This window comes from Notamacropus eugenii, chromosome 4 (assembly GCF_028372415.1).
Source record: "Notamacropus eugenii isolate mMacEug1 chromosome 4, mMacEug1.pri_v2, whole genome shotgun sequence".
Lineage (NCBI taxonomy): Eukaryota > Metazoa > Chordata > Mammalia > Diprotodontia > Macropodidae > Notamacropus > Notamacropus eugenii.
The window spans coordinates 406,776,053-406,792,374 of NC_092875.1; the positions used below are offsets into that span (position 1 = coordinate 406,776,053).

The 16,322-nt window shown below is 39.6% G+C and overlaps 1 protein-coding gene across 5 annotated transcripts in view; it reads left to right on the top strand.

Annotated features, from left to right (window-relative positions):
- The window catches only part of SLC38A9 (solute carrier family 38 member 9), a 104,693-nt gene that overhangs the window by 80,040 nt on the left and 8,331 nt on the right, over positions 1-16,322 (top strand). For 4 of the 5 annotated variants that reach the window (XM_072605615.1, XM_072605618.1, XM_072605616.1 and 1 more), the window contains one exon: positions 1,227-1,340. In XM_072605615.1, the coding sequence (XP_072461716.1) occupies positions 1,227-1,340 (114 nt within the window). Of the gene's footprint in view, positions 1-1,226; positions 1,341-1,625; positions 1,911-16,322 lie in introns of those variants that run through there. The other variant, XM_072605619.1, reaches the window with a different exon arrangement.

Here is a 16,322-nt window from a genome sequence, read left to right on the forward strand (position 1 = left end):
CCACCTCCCCAGTGTCCCCTAAGCCAAAGTTCTCTTCCTAGTGCTACAGATTTAGGATGGATTTCTTGTTGCACTGTCAACTAGGGCAGCATGAAGTAAATTGAAGGAAGGGAAATTAAAGTGATAATATACATATTGGTTCTTTAATCTGTTTCCTTAGCTTTCAGAGTTATTTACATTCAGAGAGAAAAGTATTGTTGTCGTAATTTCGTTGTGCTGAAGTGTTTGGCTATAACTTTTTAGTGCTGATAGATTGCATATTTGTCCAACGGAGAGTCTCTACAGCTTAGCTCCAACAGATGGCTGTATTAAACGTCTTGAAGCTTTTGACTTGCATGGGGCCAAGAGAGTGAGGGCCACAACAGATGGAAGCGGTCCCCTTTATTTAATGTTCTGTATATATTTACTGAATCCAACAATAACATTGCACATCTGTTTGAACAGCTGTCTCCTGATTTCGTTTTGTTTGTTGTTTAGGTTTAATAAACATGTCTTTAATACTTACTGTCTGATATTTTGGCTAATCCTCCTCTATTAACTATAACATATCCCTTTCCTTTTTTATTCTGATCATGCTTTCAGGATTTGTAGAACGAGTTAATTTGCTTGTGTAATTATTTGTTGATTGAGTTTATTCTTAATGTAGTCTCCATTGGTTTTCTTATTTATTAAATAAAAAAATTCAGAGCTAATGTTAGACATTAATTTCCTAATTGAATTAAAAACCTTATTTAGCATGGTACTAAGTGCCAAGCATTTTGCTAAGTAAGTACTGGGGATTACATATGCGAAAGCAAAGGCAGCCCCTGACCCCAAAGAGATCATATTGCAGTGGGTGAGACTACACATATTAAGGGAGTGGTGATTAGCAAGAGATATTTTCCTCATAGGTATCTGGGAAATCCTAGAATTTTAGGACTCAAAATGGACCTATGTATGATTGGTAAAAAGAGTATGGAGGCCAATATTAAAGAATTTTAATTTTGTTGACATTCTTTCAGGGTAAGGTGACAGACACACTAACATAGGCACTATCACTTTAATTTCCCTTTGTGCCATCTGTTTTATATATTGATTGTGTAATTGGTAAATTGAGTGAGTGCTGTTAAGAGAAGAAAAGTGAGGGGGACTCATTTGGTTCTTGCTTGTAGTGTTGTTTTTATCTCATTCAAAGTAACCTTAGCCTAGTTTTAATAGAATAAATATACCAGACTCTGCGTTTGCAGGTGAGGGATCTGTCCATCGCGTACTTCCTGGTGATGCTAACATACCTCTACATCGGTATCCTGGTTTTTGCTTCATTTCCTTCTCCACCATTATCCAAAGAATGCATTGAGCAGGTAAGGAAATAGGCATCATACGCAAGTGTTTATACTGCATGTTGTTGGGGGGTTTTTTTGTTGTTTTTTTTTTTAACTTTTAACATTCATTTTCACAAAATCTTGGGTTCCAAATTTTCTCCCCTTTTGTCCCCTCCCCCCAAAACACCGAGCATTCTAATTGCCCCTATCACCAATCTGCCCTCTCTTCTATCATCCCTCCCTGCCCTTGTCTCCATCTTCTCTTTTGTCCTGTAGGGCCAAATAACTTTCTATACCCCTTTACCTGTATTTCTTGTTTCCTAGTGGCAAGAACAGTACTCGACAGTTGTTCCTAAAACTTTGAGTTCCAACTTCTCTTCATCCCTCCCTCCCCACCCCTTCCCTTTGGAAGGTAAGCAATTCAATATAGGCCAAATCTGTGTAGTTCTGCAAATGACTTCCATAATAGTTGTGTTGTATAAGACTAACTATATTTCCCTCCATCCTATCCTGTCCCCCATTACTTTTATACTCTTTTGATCCTGTCCCTCCCCTGAGTGTCGACCTCAAATTGCTCCCTCCTCCCCATGCCCTCTCTTCCACCATCCCCCCCACCCTGCTTATCCCCTTCTCCCCCACTTTCCTGTATTGTAAGATAGGTTTTCATACCAAAATGAGTGTGCATTTTATTCCTTCCTTTAGTGGAATGTGATGAGAGTAAACTTCATGTTTTTCTCTCACCTCCCCTCTTTATCCCTCCACTAATAAGTCTTTTGCTTGCCTCCTTTATGAGAGATAATTTGCCCCATTCCATTGCTCCCTTTCTCCTCCCAATATATTTCTCTCTCACTGCTTGATTTCATTTTTTTAAGATATGATCCCATCCTCTTCAATTCACTCTGTGCACTCTGTCTCTATGTGTATGTGCGTGTGCGTGTGCATGTGTGTGTGTGTAATCCTACCCAGTACCCAGATACTGAATAGTTTCAAGAGTTACAAATATTGTCTTTCCATGTAGGAATGTAAACAGTTCAACTTTAGTAAGTCCCTTATGACTTCTCTTTGCTGTTTACCTTTTCATGCTTCTCTTCATTCTTGTGTTTGAAAGTCAGATTTTCTTTTCAGCTCTGGTCTTTTCATCAAGAATGCTTGAAAGTCCTCTATTTCATTGAATGACCATTTTTTCCCCTGAAGTATTATGCTCACTTTTGCTGGATAGGTGATTCTTGGTTTTAGTCCTAGTTCCTTTGACTTCTGGAATATCCTATTCCATGCCCTTCAATCCCTTAATGTAGAAGCTGCTAGATCTTGTGTTATCCTGATTGTATTTCCACAATACTTGAATTGTTTCTTTCTAGCTGCTTGCAATAGTTTCTCCTTGACCTGGGAACTCTGAAATTTGGCCACAATGTTCCTAGGAGTTTCTCTTTTTGGATCTCTTTCAGGCGGTGATCTGTGGATTCCTTGAATACTTATTTTGCCCTCTGGTTCTAGAATCTCAGGGCAGTTTTCCTTGATAATTTCATGAAAGATGATGTCTAGGCTCTTTTTTTGATCATGGCTTTCAGGTAGGCCCATAATTTTTAAATTGTCTCTCCTGGATCTATTCTCCAGGTCAGTTGTTTTTCCAATGAGATGTTTCATGTTATTTTCTATTTTTTCAAACTTTTGGTTTTGTTTTTTAACTTCTTGGTTTTTCTCAGTCATTAAAGAACTATTTTGTTCAGTGAGCTTTTGAACCTCCTTTTCCATTTGGCTAATTCTGCTTTTGAAAGCATTCTTCTCCTCATTGGCTTTTTGAACCTCTTTTGCCAGTTGAGTTAGCCTATTTTTCAAGGTGTTATTTTCTTCAGCATTTTTTTGGGTCTCCTTTAGCAGGGTGTTTACTTGTGTTTCATGCTTTGCTTCCATGTCTCTCATTTCTCTTCCCAGTTTTTCCTCCACCTCTCTAACTTGATTTTCAAAATCCTTTTTGAGCTCTTCCATGGCCTGAGCCCATTGAGTGGGCTGGGATACAGAAGCCTTGACTTCTGTGTCTTTCCCTAATGGTAAGCATTGTTCTTCCTCATCAGAAAGGAAGGGAGAAAATACCTGTTCACCAAGAAAATAACCTTCTATAGTCTTATTTTTTTACCCTTTTCTGGGCATTTTCCCAGCCAGTGACTTGACTTCTGAGTTTTCTTTCCACCCCCACCTTGCCTCCAGATCCGCCCAGCCAGCTCTTGGGGTCTGAGATTCAAATGCTGCTTCCCAGCTTCAGGGCTTTGGGCGGGGCGGGGCTGGGCTGCTATTCAGTGTGAGATTAAGTTCAGGTGCTCAGGTGGGGGCAGGGCTGCCTCACGAGGCTCAGTTCCCTCAGGAGGTTTATGCAGAGATCTTCAACAATGGATCCTGGCTCCTGCCTGCTTGGGGAGCCCCTGTCTGCTCCCACCTCTGCTGCTGCCTCCCAAGGGGGCCTGAGTTATGGGGGCACCCCACTCCCCTCTCGCCAAGCCAAGAAGACCCTCTCACCAACCTTTGGGGCCCATGGGTGGAGGGACCCACGCGGCCACTGGAGATTCTGTCCCTGAAACCTGCTCGGATCTGCTCCTCTTGGTGCTGCGCAGCCAAGGCAGGGCTGGGCTCCGCTCTGGGTCCGCAGTGCGAAGGACCTTTTGCGAGAGGTTTTCAGGGCTCTCTGGAACAGAAATCTTCTCCGCTCCATTGTTCTGTGGCTTCTGCTGCTCCAGAATTTGTTGGGAGTTCTTTTTTACAGATATTTTATGGGCTGTGGGTTCGGAGCTAGCATATGTGTGTCTTTCTACTCCGCCATCTTGGCTCCGCCCTCTATACTGCATGTTGTGGAATGTTTCTTTTCCCAAGGAACTACACAAATTCTGTAACACTTCCAGAGAAAACAGATTCCCGTCCCTGGCCCAGTCTTTCCCAAAGAATAAGCCTAGTAGCGGTCTATATCACCATTGACAGGTAGGTAGTGCTATAGACCGAAAACATTTATTTAGTTCTTGCTCTGTGCAGATAATTGTACTGAACACCAAGGGAGATAGAAAGGTTAAATGAGACTAGGCCCTTCCCCTCAAGGAAGTCACAGCTTCCTAAAGATAGAGCACATACACAAATAATAATACAGAGTAATGCATGGAAATTTCATGGGAGGTACAAACTGAGTACTTTGTGACAGCCAAGCAAAGCAGAAGATGTTACTAGTAGAAGTCGTAGCAGGCTTCATGGAGGAGATGGCATTTGCTTTGGTTCTTAATATGTGGGTAAGATTTTAATAAATGCAAATGAGGGGTGGGGTATTCAAGATGTAAGTAATTAGTGTGAGCCTAAAACATGGTGGGTGGTGGGTATGGGGGATAATGTGGGAGCATATGAGGTGTCTACATGTTTATCAATGTGAAGCAGTAAGCTAAAAGAATATTTGTAGATGCTTTCCTACCTGCCCCACAGTTGTGCCCCTACTTACCAATATCATTCATGTTTCTTCTTGTGGGAGCATATTAAACCTTTTTTAAGTTCAAGTAAAAATTTTCATATATGTATTAAGAATTACATATATATGTAAAATTCTCACTTGAACTGAAATATTTTTATTATTATTTTTTAGACTGCAGCAAAACCAATTAACACCAATCTTCCCCCTTTGCTTTTTGTATACTTCTATCATATTAAGTATGGGAGCAAGTTAATGAAGGGATACTTTAGGCTCAAATGGCTGGTCCTGTCCAATAGCAAGGTCTTCTAGATTGGCTAATTGAAGCTGAAAACAAAATAAGATTAAAGTAATAATTGTTCTGAAGGGTTGGAGGAAAGCCTCGATCTTCTTTTTGTAAAGTGCCTGGCAGGTTCCAGGACAGTCTTGGATTGTAATGACACAGTCTATAAAAGACTACTCTCTTGGCTCAGGAAGGGTCCTGCAGGCAGTTGGCTGGGACTTGGTTAGGGCTTGTTATAAACATCAGTGGATGCAGCTTTCACAGTAACGAAGATAAGATGGATATCGTTTGGATAGGGTGTGGTAGTGTGGCCTAGATTTCTACACATCACAGAGTAGATAAGTGCAGACACTATTTCCCACTTCATTTATATTCTAAACATTCAGACTTCTTGTAAGATGCTTTCACATTATGCTGATAGTGTTTTCTACTTCCCCAAATCTGCTGAAATGTTTGCCAAATCAAAGATGACTGCTTGATAAGCCAGAGCATGCACGTTTGAATACCTGAGACAGTCTCCAACAAAAGAATGCTGTCTTCCATACAAGTGTCATTAATGTGGAACTTATCTCATTCATAAATCAGGCAGCACTCAGGTAGAAGAGGATCTCACCATCTAACATCACAAATATATCAAACTCTAGATAGTCCCCCAAATTGTAAAATAAAATATAGTTACCAAGATTAAAATGCAAGAAACTTAAAAACAGCACTAATATAAAAGTCTCATTAACTTAATATATAAAACACAAAAACAAATTGACAAATGCAGCATTAATACAGCATTTTAAATCATCTGTGGGGGAAAAAAGCTTCCATTAATCTGAATTGTATTTTTGGTATTCTATGCCCATGGCATTCAGAAATCATTAGAGAATAATTATCACTTTTAATCTTATAGCAACAGTATCAGCGCTCAGTATCCAGAACACAGATCAACTGTAGATAAATAATTGCCCCTAATTTATTAAACTCAGTAAAAATCCACATTTTAAATTGCTCAATTCTAAATCTTGCTGCATAAATACAGCTACTTTTCCAGATCCATGAGAATACTAGTGTATCTGACATTAAGCTTGAAAATCATGAGAAATCTCAAAATCACCTCCGCTCCCTGAGGGAGGAAGCCAGCCTTTCTCCAGGGTAGTTCACAACTCCACAGACGTAATAACTCAGCTGTCTTAGCTGTTCTCTTCTTTTTTCAGTGGAATCTAAAAAACTTCCACCTACAACAAACCTGGACTTATTGGTTTGTTTGTTTTTTTGCTTTTTTTTTTAAGTTGGCCTGACTTCTGACAAAAAATGAAGGCCTTGTATTGGTCCCTGCTTAAGGGAATTTTTATTCTATGAATCAGAAATTGATTTTTAAATGCTTTACTTTAAAGAACATTTTTATCCATTTTTCATTGTCTTTTATCTGAACTTCAGGCCTCTACTGTGTCAGTGCACAATATCCTACTGTCTTACTTACCTGTTCTTTTTTCTGTTAACTGACTGAGAGTGTTTTTGTGCAAATCCCAAAACCATATTTCTTTTTATATCAGTTCACATAATAGCATAACAATAGCTAGTAAGTGTCCGAGGCGATTTGAATTCAGATCTTCCTAACTCCAGGCCCAGCGTTTTATCCACCTCATCACCTGTCTGCAAGTACCCAGCATCAATCAACCATACTGCAGTAAAAGGGAGAAGGAATGAAGAAGACAGAACAAACCTGTTAGAAAGAATGAAGGGTGGTGATCATTTCTTTTTTAAAAATCATTTTTTTTTTTACCCACACAGTTTCCAGAGCTGTTGTTTTAAACAGTAGTAACTGGCAAAAGTGTCTACCCTTAGAAATGGGTACTTGGATCTCAAGAGTAGCGTCTTTGTAGCCCCCAGGAGATATTATTTTCAATAATTTTACATAGACCACCTAGATTGAGACTTTTAGTTTTATCTTAAATTTCACACCTGAATTCCTTTCAAAAGAATCTGGACATTCTAAGAGTCCATGAACACTAAAAAAACTGTGTATCAGAAGAGCAAAAGTTCAGGGCCTGCATGTTAGTATCCATGTAGATAGCCAGGATCTTATTCCATCTTCCTGAATTAAGCAATATATTGCATGAAGTTGTTTCTGGGAAACATTTTTTCCTGATAATTCTGAGTCAAAAGGGTCTGTCCTTAGATCATGGTACACAGATTGTCTGGCTTGACCCACTTTATGCTGAATGACACGTGTTCACGACCTCAGAGCTTTTCTTGGCACTGGTAGTTGTTAAGAGTACGTGACATGGTCTTTCCACTTTATTTCCAGGGCAGTAGATCTACTTGTCAAAGCAGTGCCCTTTCTAGTAGTTTCTCCTTAGTATACTTAATAGGGCCTGATAAATCTAATCACATGAGTCTTCCAATAGAAACCATACAGTGCTGTACCTTGTAATTATCAGAGCTATAGAAAGAACAGGAGGTGATGGTGCCTGTAACTCATCTGAAAATTTTTAATTTTTTAAATGTAAAATTTTAAAATTATTTTTAAATTTTAAATTTATTAATTAATTGAATAAATTAATTATATTTATTTTATTATCAGTTATTTGATTTATTTAATTTACTCATCAATTTATTTAACTATTTAATTTATTTAGTTTACATTGATTAAATATTAAAATATATCTAATATATTAATATAAATCTATTAAATAATTAATTGATTTTAAATTTTATAAGTTTGAATTTTCACACACACCATTGTTCTTTCTACCTTGCCTAAGTCCTGTAGGTGATAGACACATTCAGTTTAAGGGTTAGAGGAACACTTACAGCAAGCATCCTTGATGGCCTGGTCTATAAAGTAGGTCCTTCCATTGTCTGAGAGTCCCCCCAGTAGGGAAACCATGATATAAAAGTTTCTTTACAGCCATTAAAGTAGTTCTACATGTGAAAGCTGTAGTCCAGCTTGAGAATTTAGAGGCAGTTACTAAAACATATTCAAAACCTTTGCATTAAGACCTCTTTCCTCTGCCTCTCACATCACCCTAGTCTATTGCAAGAGACCACTGATGGGTCTGCCCCCTCAGATCTTTCCCCCTTTCATTCCATTCAGCAACTAAAGTGGTTTTCCCTAAAACACAGGTCTGAGCTTGTTGCCTCCCTACTCATTAAACTCCAGTAGCTTCCAGTTACCTTCAGAAGCAAATACAAAATGGCCATTTGGCATTCAAAGCCCTTCATAACCTTGGCAAAGCTTTCCATTCTTCTTGCACCTTACTTTCCAACATAAACTTTTTGATCCAGGGACCCCACCAACAAGACACTCCATCTCTCTGCTCCAGGCATTTTCTCTGGCTGTCTCCGTATGCCTGGAATGCTCTCCCTCCTTCATTCTTGGCTTTTGACTTCTCTGTGTTCCCTTAAATCCCACCTAAAATCCCACCTTCTACAGAAACCCTTCCCTAGTCCTTCTTTAGTCCAGTGCCTTCCCTCTGTTGATTGTTCCTCTTTATCCTGCATGTAACTTTATTGTTCATATATTTGTTTAGTTATAAGGTCTGTCTTTTGTCTCTTTTTGCATCCTCAGCTCTTAGCACAATGCCTGGCACATATAAGGCGCTTAATGAATGTTTACTGACATAACAGCAGAAGTTCCAAAGCTGCTAATACCATGCAAATCTGACAATCCCTTTAAGTATCAATCAGTAAACATTTATTACATGCCTGAATGGGTGGATGAAAAGGGTATTCCAACAGCTATGAAGGCTGCTGAAGCAGGTGTTGTGGAGCAGTTAGAGCTTGGTCAGTCAGACCTCAAAGACACCAAGGTTATCCACCTGTGATGTATAAAATGTTTGAGAGACATAGTTTCTGGATAATTAATCATTTCATTAATAATCCTAGAATATTATTTGGCAGTCTGTCTTAGAATGAAACAAGTCATGGAACTCACTCGGTACTTATGTGCCCTTGGAGGATTGGGTGTTCCTGAGGGGAGAGAATCAACTCTGGGAGGTTAACAGTTAATATGAACGGTGGAGAACATTATAACGAGAGGTATTCTAACGAAGGGCTGAGGGATATGACTTTTGATTACTTCCAAACTACCCCCAGTCTTGGGCAATCTAATCAAAGACTTATCCCCACCCAAATCTGAGTAGAATGCTTTGAGCTTCCCTGCTTGGGTGGAGTCTGAACAAGATCCCGGAGAAAGTTAATCCAGTCTCTTTATCTGCAATGTCTTTTAGATGCTGGTTTGGCCTAGTAGAGATTAAGGTTTCAGAGAGGGATAAATCCTGTGTCTCCCCAATAGGAACAGTTAGTTATTTAATAGTAATTTCTCTGACACTGCATCGTGGGCCACCACCAGTCATACTGACTTTTGTCTTGCCCCCGGACTTGAGAGTGAGGATGAAAACTTGGTGCAGCTCTGCCTCACTTAAATCCAACTCAGGAACTAGTCAAGGTGCCACCCTGTGATGTCCGTGGTCCTTTTCAAAAATGAAGAACAAACAGCCTGCTGTGGGCCAGACACTGTGCCGAGTGCTAGGGATACAAAGAGGAAAAAGATAGTCCCTGCCATCAAGGACAGTACAGTCTAATGGGGGGAGATCATGTGCAAACAAATATATACAAAACAAGCTATGTACAGGATAAAGAGGGAAAGCCCTAGACTTAAGAGGCGTTATGGAGTGTTTCCTGTAAAAGGTAGTATTAAGTATATTCCTTCCTTGTTGGGAAAGATTTATGCCAGCCTCCAGCCCCAAGAGAAATGGTCTGATCTTGTCCTTCTCGAGGTAAGACTTGTTACTGTCTTGAGAATTTGACCTCAGACAGAGAGGACTCAATATGCTCTGAGGTCCATAGCTAAAGTTGGCTCAGTCCTAAATCAGGGAGGTGATTTAGGACCATTAAAGGAAGGATTTACAAGCTCAAGACTGGAACACGTAAGGTGGCTAGAAACACAGACGTGGACAATATTCACAAATATCTCTTAGTGTGTCTGGCAGACTTGGCCTTCTTCTCAAATGGTCAGATTCCATGAGTCTAAATGAAGAGTCAGCAAAGCTAGGCAGCCCTGAACCAAAATACTTCCTGTAAGGCTGTAAAGGTCTCACCTCTGTTTGTTTGGCAGTGGAAATCTTTTGAACAGGAACAGTCCTAGCCCACTGATGGCTTAGCCTATTATGCATTGGAATCTGAGTCAGAAGACACCATTTAACTGTCAAAGGAAAAATATCATATGATGTTCTGCATCATAGCCACAAGCCTGCCAGAAAGTTTTCATTCTAAATTCAAACATTTGTTCTTAACGGATGGGTGGCCCAACTGAGAGTCTGCTCAGGCCCTTGGACATCATTCTTGCTCATGAAATTTTTGAAGAAACATTTATAGGAGTCTTCCACATACATCTTGATACTCCCCCCATACACCCCAACTTCTCAGTTCCCATGACATGCTCCAAAGCTGAACTTACTTTTGATCTTTCTAGCATAAGCAAGTGTTCTACTTCCATGGTCATGAACTCTGAAATTCCTTTATCTGATCATAGTCTTTAATAGTTGCTTCCTTCCCTTTGCTTTATGACCCCTAACTCTTCTCTTTCCTCACCATGACCTTTGGTCCCTCCACCTTGCAGTTCTTTCCCTGGCTATCACCCCTGCACTGGCTACATTCTCCACTAATCCCTCTCTTGGCCCCTTGATGGACCAGATAAATTCACCATTGTCCTTTCTACTTGAATCCCTTGCCCCCTAAATTTGCAGTCAGTTATGCTTTCCCAAGCCTAACCTTGTATTACTCCTCCTATCTGCCTCTTTCATTCCTATTCATGTACTGTTGAACAGAGCTGGAAAAAAATTATAAGACTATGCTGTCTAGGTCCACTACAGATTTGTGTGGGTCCTCACTGCATCAAGGCAATAATGAACTCCCTGTCCCACTCCTAATGGACTCCCTAACCCACTCATCATAGCAACTACTTTAGACCTTTTCTTTCCTCCTCAAATCTCCCATAGCAACCTGTCCCCCCACCTTCTTGTGTTTCAATAAAATAATGAGACCATTCACCAAGTGCTCCCTCTTCTTCTTCCCTCCTTGTCTCACATCACTTACCTGTTTTCTACACTTTCTTCTCCTTCACTGTTGTCCTACATAGAGATGTGGCCCTTCTCCCACCCAGGGCACCTACTATGTGCACCCATAATCCCTTTCTATCCCCTCTTCTCCAGCACTTTGCCCCTTTTATCATCTGTATGCTTTCACTAATCTTCAGTTTTTCCCTACTTGCTGCCTCCAAATATGCCCATGTCTCCCCCATCCTTCAAACCTTTGGTCCATTCATCCTCACTGGCTATACGCTGAATCTTCTCCCTTCCATGGCTAAACTCCTTGAAAAATCTGTGTGTGTTGGGTGCCTCCACTTCCTTTCCTTTTACTCTCTTCTAAAACCCTCCACAGTTTGGAAGACTTCTGACTTTGTCATTCACCTGAAACTGCCCCTACCATATTAATACTTTTTTAATCACCAAACCTAATGGCCTTTTCTCAGGCATCATCCTGTTTATCTTGTCTGCAGCCTTTAACGCTGTTACTCCCCCTCTTATCCTAGATGCTCTCTCTCCTTCTAAGGTTTCTGTGACATGGCTCTCTCTTCTCTGCCCTCCTTTCAGTCTTAACTCTTCTTCTCACTCTCCTTTGCTGAATCTTCCTCCAGGTCACACTCACTCACTGTGAGGATCTGTCAGGGCTCCATCCTGGGCCTTCTCTCTCTCTATCCCAGGGATTGGCAAACTGGCACGCTGCTCAGATCTGGCCCACTGCCTCTTTTTATGTGGCCTGTGATCTTAAAGTGCTTTTTACATTTTTTTGATCGGTTGAAAAAATGAAAAGATGAATACTATTTTGTGACATGCAAAAGTTATGTGAAATTCACATTTCCAGTGTCCATAAGAAAAGTTTCATTAGAACACAGTCAGCCTCCTTTGTCTACATTGTCTGTGGCTGTTTTTACTCTACACAGCAGAGTTAAGTAGTTGTGACAGAGACCAGATGTGGGGATCTCATCACTTGGCACTGCTGCTAGGCACACTACAAAATGCAGTGATGGGGTTAGAACTCCAGTGTTTTGCATGCTATGCATTGTGCCAGACCTTTTTTTTTTTTAATCTCCAGTGCATAGTCATCATGTCAAAACAAGAAAAAAAGTAAACTTTGACTGTCATGCTTTTAAGGCACAGTGTAGTGTGGATTATTTTGTTTTCAAATTAGATGTCAGAGCATTGAGCTTATAATGCAGTGACAGTATAGCTGTGAATTCAAAATACATCAACATTGCCAGACTAAATCACATTCATCACAGTATTCCAGCTCACAGGAGAACAATAGTCAGGAAAACTACAGTCTAAAATGGGATGTCTCATCAAGGCAGAATTTGACAAAAATAAAAATTGAAAAAGATGTTGTTGCAACCAGTGTAAGTTTCTGAGTGGCTCATTTGTTAGCCAAGCAAGGACAGCCATCTACCTACCGATGGTGAGTGTTTGATTACAGAAACCTAAGAAATGTGTCCAGAGTAAGTAGAATTGTTTAAGACTATTATGCTTTTGGCTCAATTTAAATTATACACTCTGACTCAAAAGAAGAAATATGAGAGACCACCCCCAACCCACCCCTGATTCATGGAGGTGAGAGGCTCACAAGTGTAGCACATTGCCCATGCATTTTAGCTTCTTCTATGTACTAATTAGTTGTGCTGATTTTTTCCTCTACTTCTTTTTCTTTTCTTTTAAAAATACTTTTTGTTTTGAGGGATAGCTCTCTAGGTGGGGGAGATACAGGGAAAACTATGATGACGTGAAAAATAAAAGACATCAATAAATACTTATTTTTAAAAAAAATCATATGCTTGTGATTTCACATTTACTATCTACTGTGACAGACATTTTTATAAGTGTGAAATATGATCAGCATTAATAGAACATGTGTAATCAATTTTAATGCTAGAGAACACTGACTTTGGATCCCAAAGAAATGAAATGTTAGCTCCCTCCAAAAATAGAATTCTTTTCTTCTCATTAGTAGAACTGTATTACAGAAAATTACACATTATTATTGTTATTAATTTTGGCAAGAAAAATTGGTGGAAATTTGTTTTTTTCTTGTTATATGAGTATCTGCATAAAAACCTACAAAAGCTAACATAAATTATTATCTGATCTTTTATAGGAAAAAGTTTCTGACCCCTATTCTGTACTATCCCATTTCAGTTACCTCTCTGCAGATAATTATCCAACCCAAATCTTTCCTGACATACATTCGTATGTCAACAACTGCCTATTAGGTATCTCCAACTGAATGTCCTGAAGACATCTCAAACGCAATATACCCAAACATAACTCATTAGCTTTCCTCCCAAACCCTCCCTCTACCCATTTATTCTATTATTGTCAAGGACATCACCATCTTCCCAGGTGTTTTCAGTCATATCTGACTCTTTATGACCCCATTTGGGGTTTTCTTGGTAAAAGTACTGTAGTGGTTTGCCATTTCCTTCTCCAGCTCCTTTTATAAATAAGGAAAATGAGGCAAATAGGGTTATGTGACTTACCCAGGGTCACACAGCTCCTAAGTATCTGAGGCCAGATTTGAACTCAGGAAGATGAGTCATCCTGACTCCAGGGCTGGCACTATATCCACCTAGCTGCCACTGCCTGGGACATAGTAAGTGGTTAATAAGTGTTTGTTACTAGCCACAGTAATCTTGAATAAGGAAAATTTCACAATATGGAAAATGTAGTTACACAACTCAGGGTTAGGTATAAGTTAATATTTCATTTCATCAATCCCAAACAATAGTTACTTAATCTTGGAAAATCATGTCCCTAAAATCATGCAATCCCTTTAAGACCATTTCCTTCAAGAGCTCTCTTCCTGACCCCTGCTTTGCCCCAAAGCTGGTCAAAAGACCTCCCCAGTCTGACCAATTCCTTTATCGCTGCAGAAGAAGAGGTGAAAGATCTTAGCTAGAATTGGGGTATTTTCTTCTAAAACTGGTTACCACCCTTAATCTAGTTTCTGAGACCTTAACTCTGCTCCTTGATCTTTTACACACTTTCCTTTAAAAAACAAAACAAAACAGGGAGGGGTCAGCATAAGCGGATTTTAGTAGTAAATAATTTTAGCTGAGGACGTTGTTTCCTGAGAAGCTTGACTAAATTACTGATAAAGTCTCCTTCCTTCAACTAAATCTGGAAAGGATGTTAGACTGGAGAAATAGTTATTTCATAATATTTTCAGTTGAACTAAAAAGGAGCTTTTAATATGCTTCATAATTCTCTTGAGAGGAAGCATAGTGTAGGTAGAGTGAGTGCTAGATTTTGAGACAGGAAACCTGGATTAAAATCCCAGCTCTGGCTCTAGATATGTGGCTATAAGCAAGGGATTTTACCTCTCAGCCTTTCTTTCTTCATCTGTAAAGTGGGAATTATAATTCTTACCCTTAAGGAAAGCATTTTGTAAACCTTAAAATGTTATAAAAATGTGTATTGTATGAAAGGTCCTGAGAATTATTTTGCCTCTCACACATTTAAATGGATTGGAAGTTGTTTGGGGGTAAGTTGAATTTCACAAATAATGGCCTACTAAGTTTCAGAAACAGATCTTCTGTTGGTATGTGGTAAAATCCACTGGTGATTTCTTACAAAAGAATTCCAGAAAGTTATGATTTCTCCAATTTAACAGATGCTACTAAGTCTTTCCCATGTAGGAGGTACTGTGCTTGGTCATCAGTCTCTGCCCTGAGGGAGGTTGAGGGTTATACAACATGATCACAAATTACTTGGTTTGATTCAAGGAAGAATGTGATAAGATCTGTTCAAAACGCTCAAAGAAAAATCAGGGAGGGAAAAACCACTTTTAATTTGGAGCTGGTGTCATAGAAGAGAAGGTGGTGTAGAAACGCTTAAGGGAAGAGATGAAACTTGACCTGGGCTTTGGAGGAAGAGACCTTCACCTAGCAAGAATATGGGTTCCACATTTGAAGTATACTGCACGAAAAGGGAGAGGATTCAGGTTTCAGAAAAGGAAATGGCAAATAGTCCAGTTGGGTTACAATATGTAACTCACTAAGGGGAATAATGTGAAAAGGAACAGTAACAATTCAGTTTGTACAAGACCTTAATGCCAGGCTGAGTGTGTATCCTGTCCCTGTATTTTACCAGAAGCATCTCATTGGTACAGTAGATAGAGCTAGAGCTATAGGCTGGAGTCAGGAAGACCCGAGTTCAAATTTGACCTCAGACTTCAGCTGTGTAACTTTGGGCAAGCCATTCATCCTGTTTGCCTCAGTGTCTTCCTCTGTAAACATAAGGATAATAATAACTATTACAGCTATCTGGGAAAGACATTTTCAAACACTATCAGCATTAACAGATGAATATGTGCAATCAATTTTAATGATAGAAAGATTGGCAGAAATTTGTTTTTCTCTTGTTGTTTAAGTACCTACATAATCCTCGATTTTGCCTCATGATTTCGTGAGGCAATGATTCATGCCTCATGATAAAATAAAATATTTATTTTCCAGTCCTTTACAGAAAAAGGTTTGGTGACCTCCTGAGGCAAACAGAGTTAAGTGATTTGCACAGGGTCGCACAGCTCACAAGTGAACTCAGGAATTATTTCATTTGGTTATCACATCAGCTCCCTTTGCAGCTTTAAATCTATGATCTTTTCATTGCCAAGAGAAAGCAGAGCAGGCCTGGGACAGACACTTGAGGGACTTCCATGCTTAGAGAGTAGAAGAAAGGAGGTAAATGATGAAAAGAGGCTGAAAGGGATCTGTTAGACAAGAAGAGCATTAGGAGAGAGAAGCTTCACAGAAGGCAAGAGAGGAGAATATTAAATGAGAGAACTCCCCCTTAAAACCTTCTCTTCCTCCTTGAGAGATTTTCATACATAACTTCCACAGGATCTCATCTTTTTTTCTCCCATCACAATTTATCTTGAAGTTATACTTGGCCACATGTACAAAAGTACAAAAGCAGCTCTCTTTGTTGTGGCTAAAAGCTGGAAATTGAGGGGATGCCCATCAATTGGGGAATGGCTGAATAAATTGTGGTATATGAATGTAATGGAATATTACTGTGCTATAAGAAATGATGAACAGGAAGACTTCAGAGAGGCCTGGAAGGACTTAGATGATCTGATACTGAGTGAAAGGAGCAGAACCAGGAGAACACTGTACACAGTAACAACCGCAGTGTGCAAGGAATGTTTCTGGTAGACTTAGCCCTTCACAGCAATGCAAGGACCTAAAACATTCCCA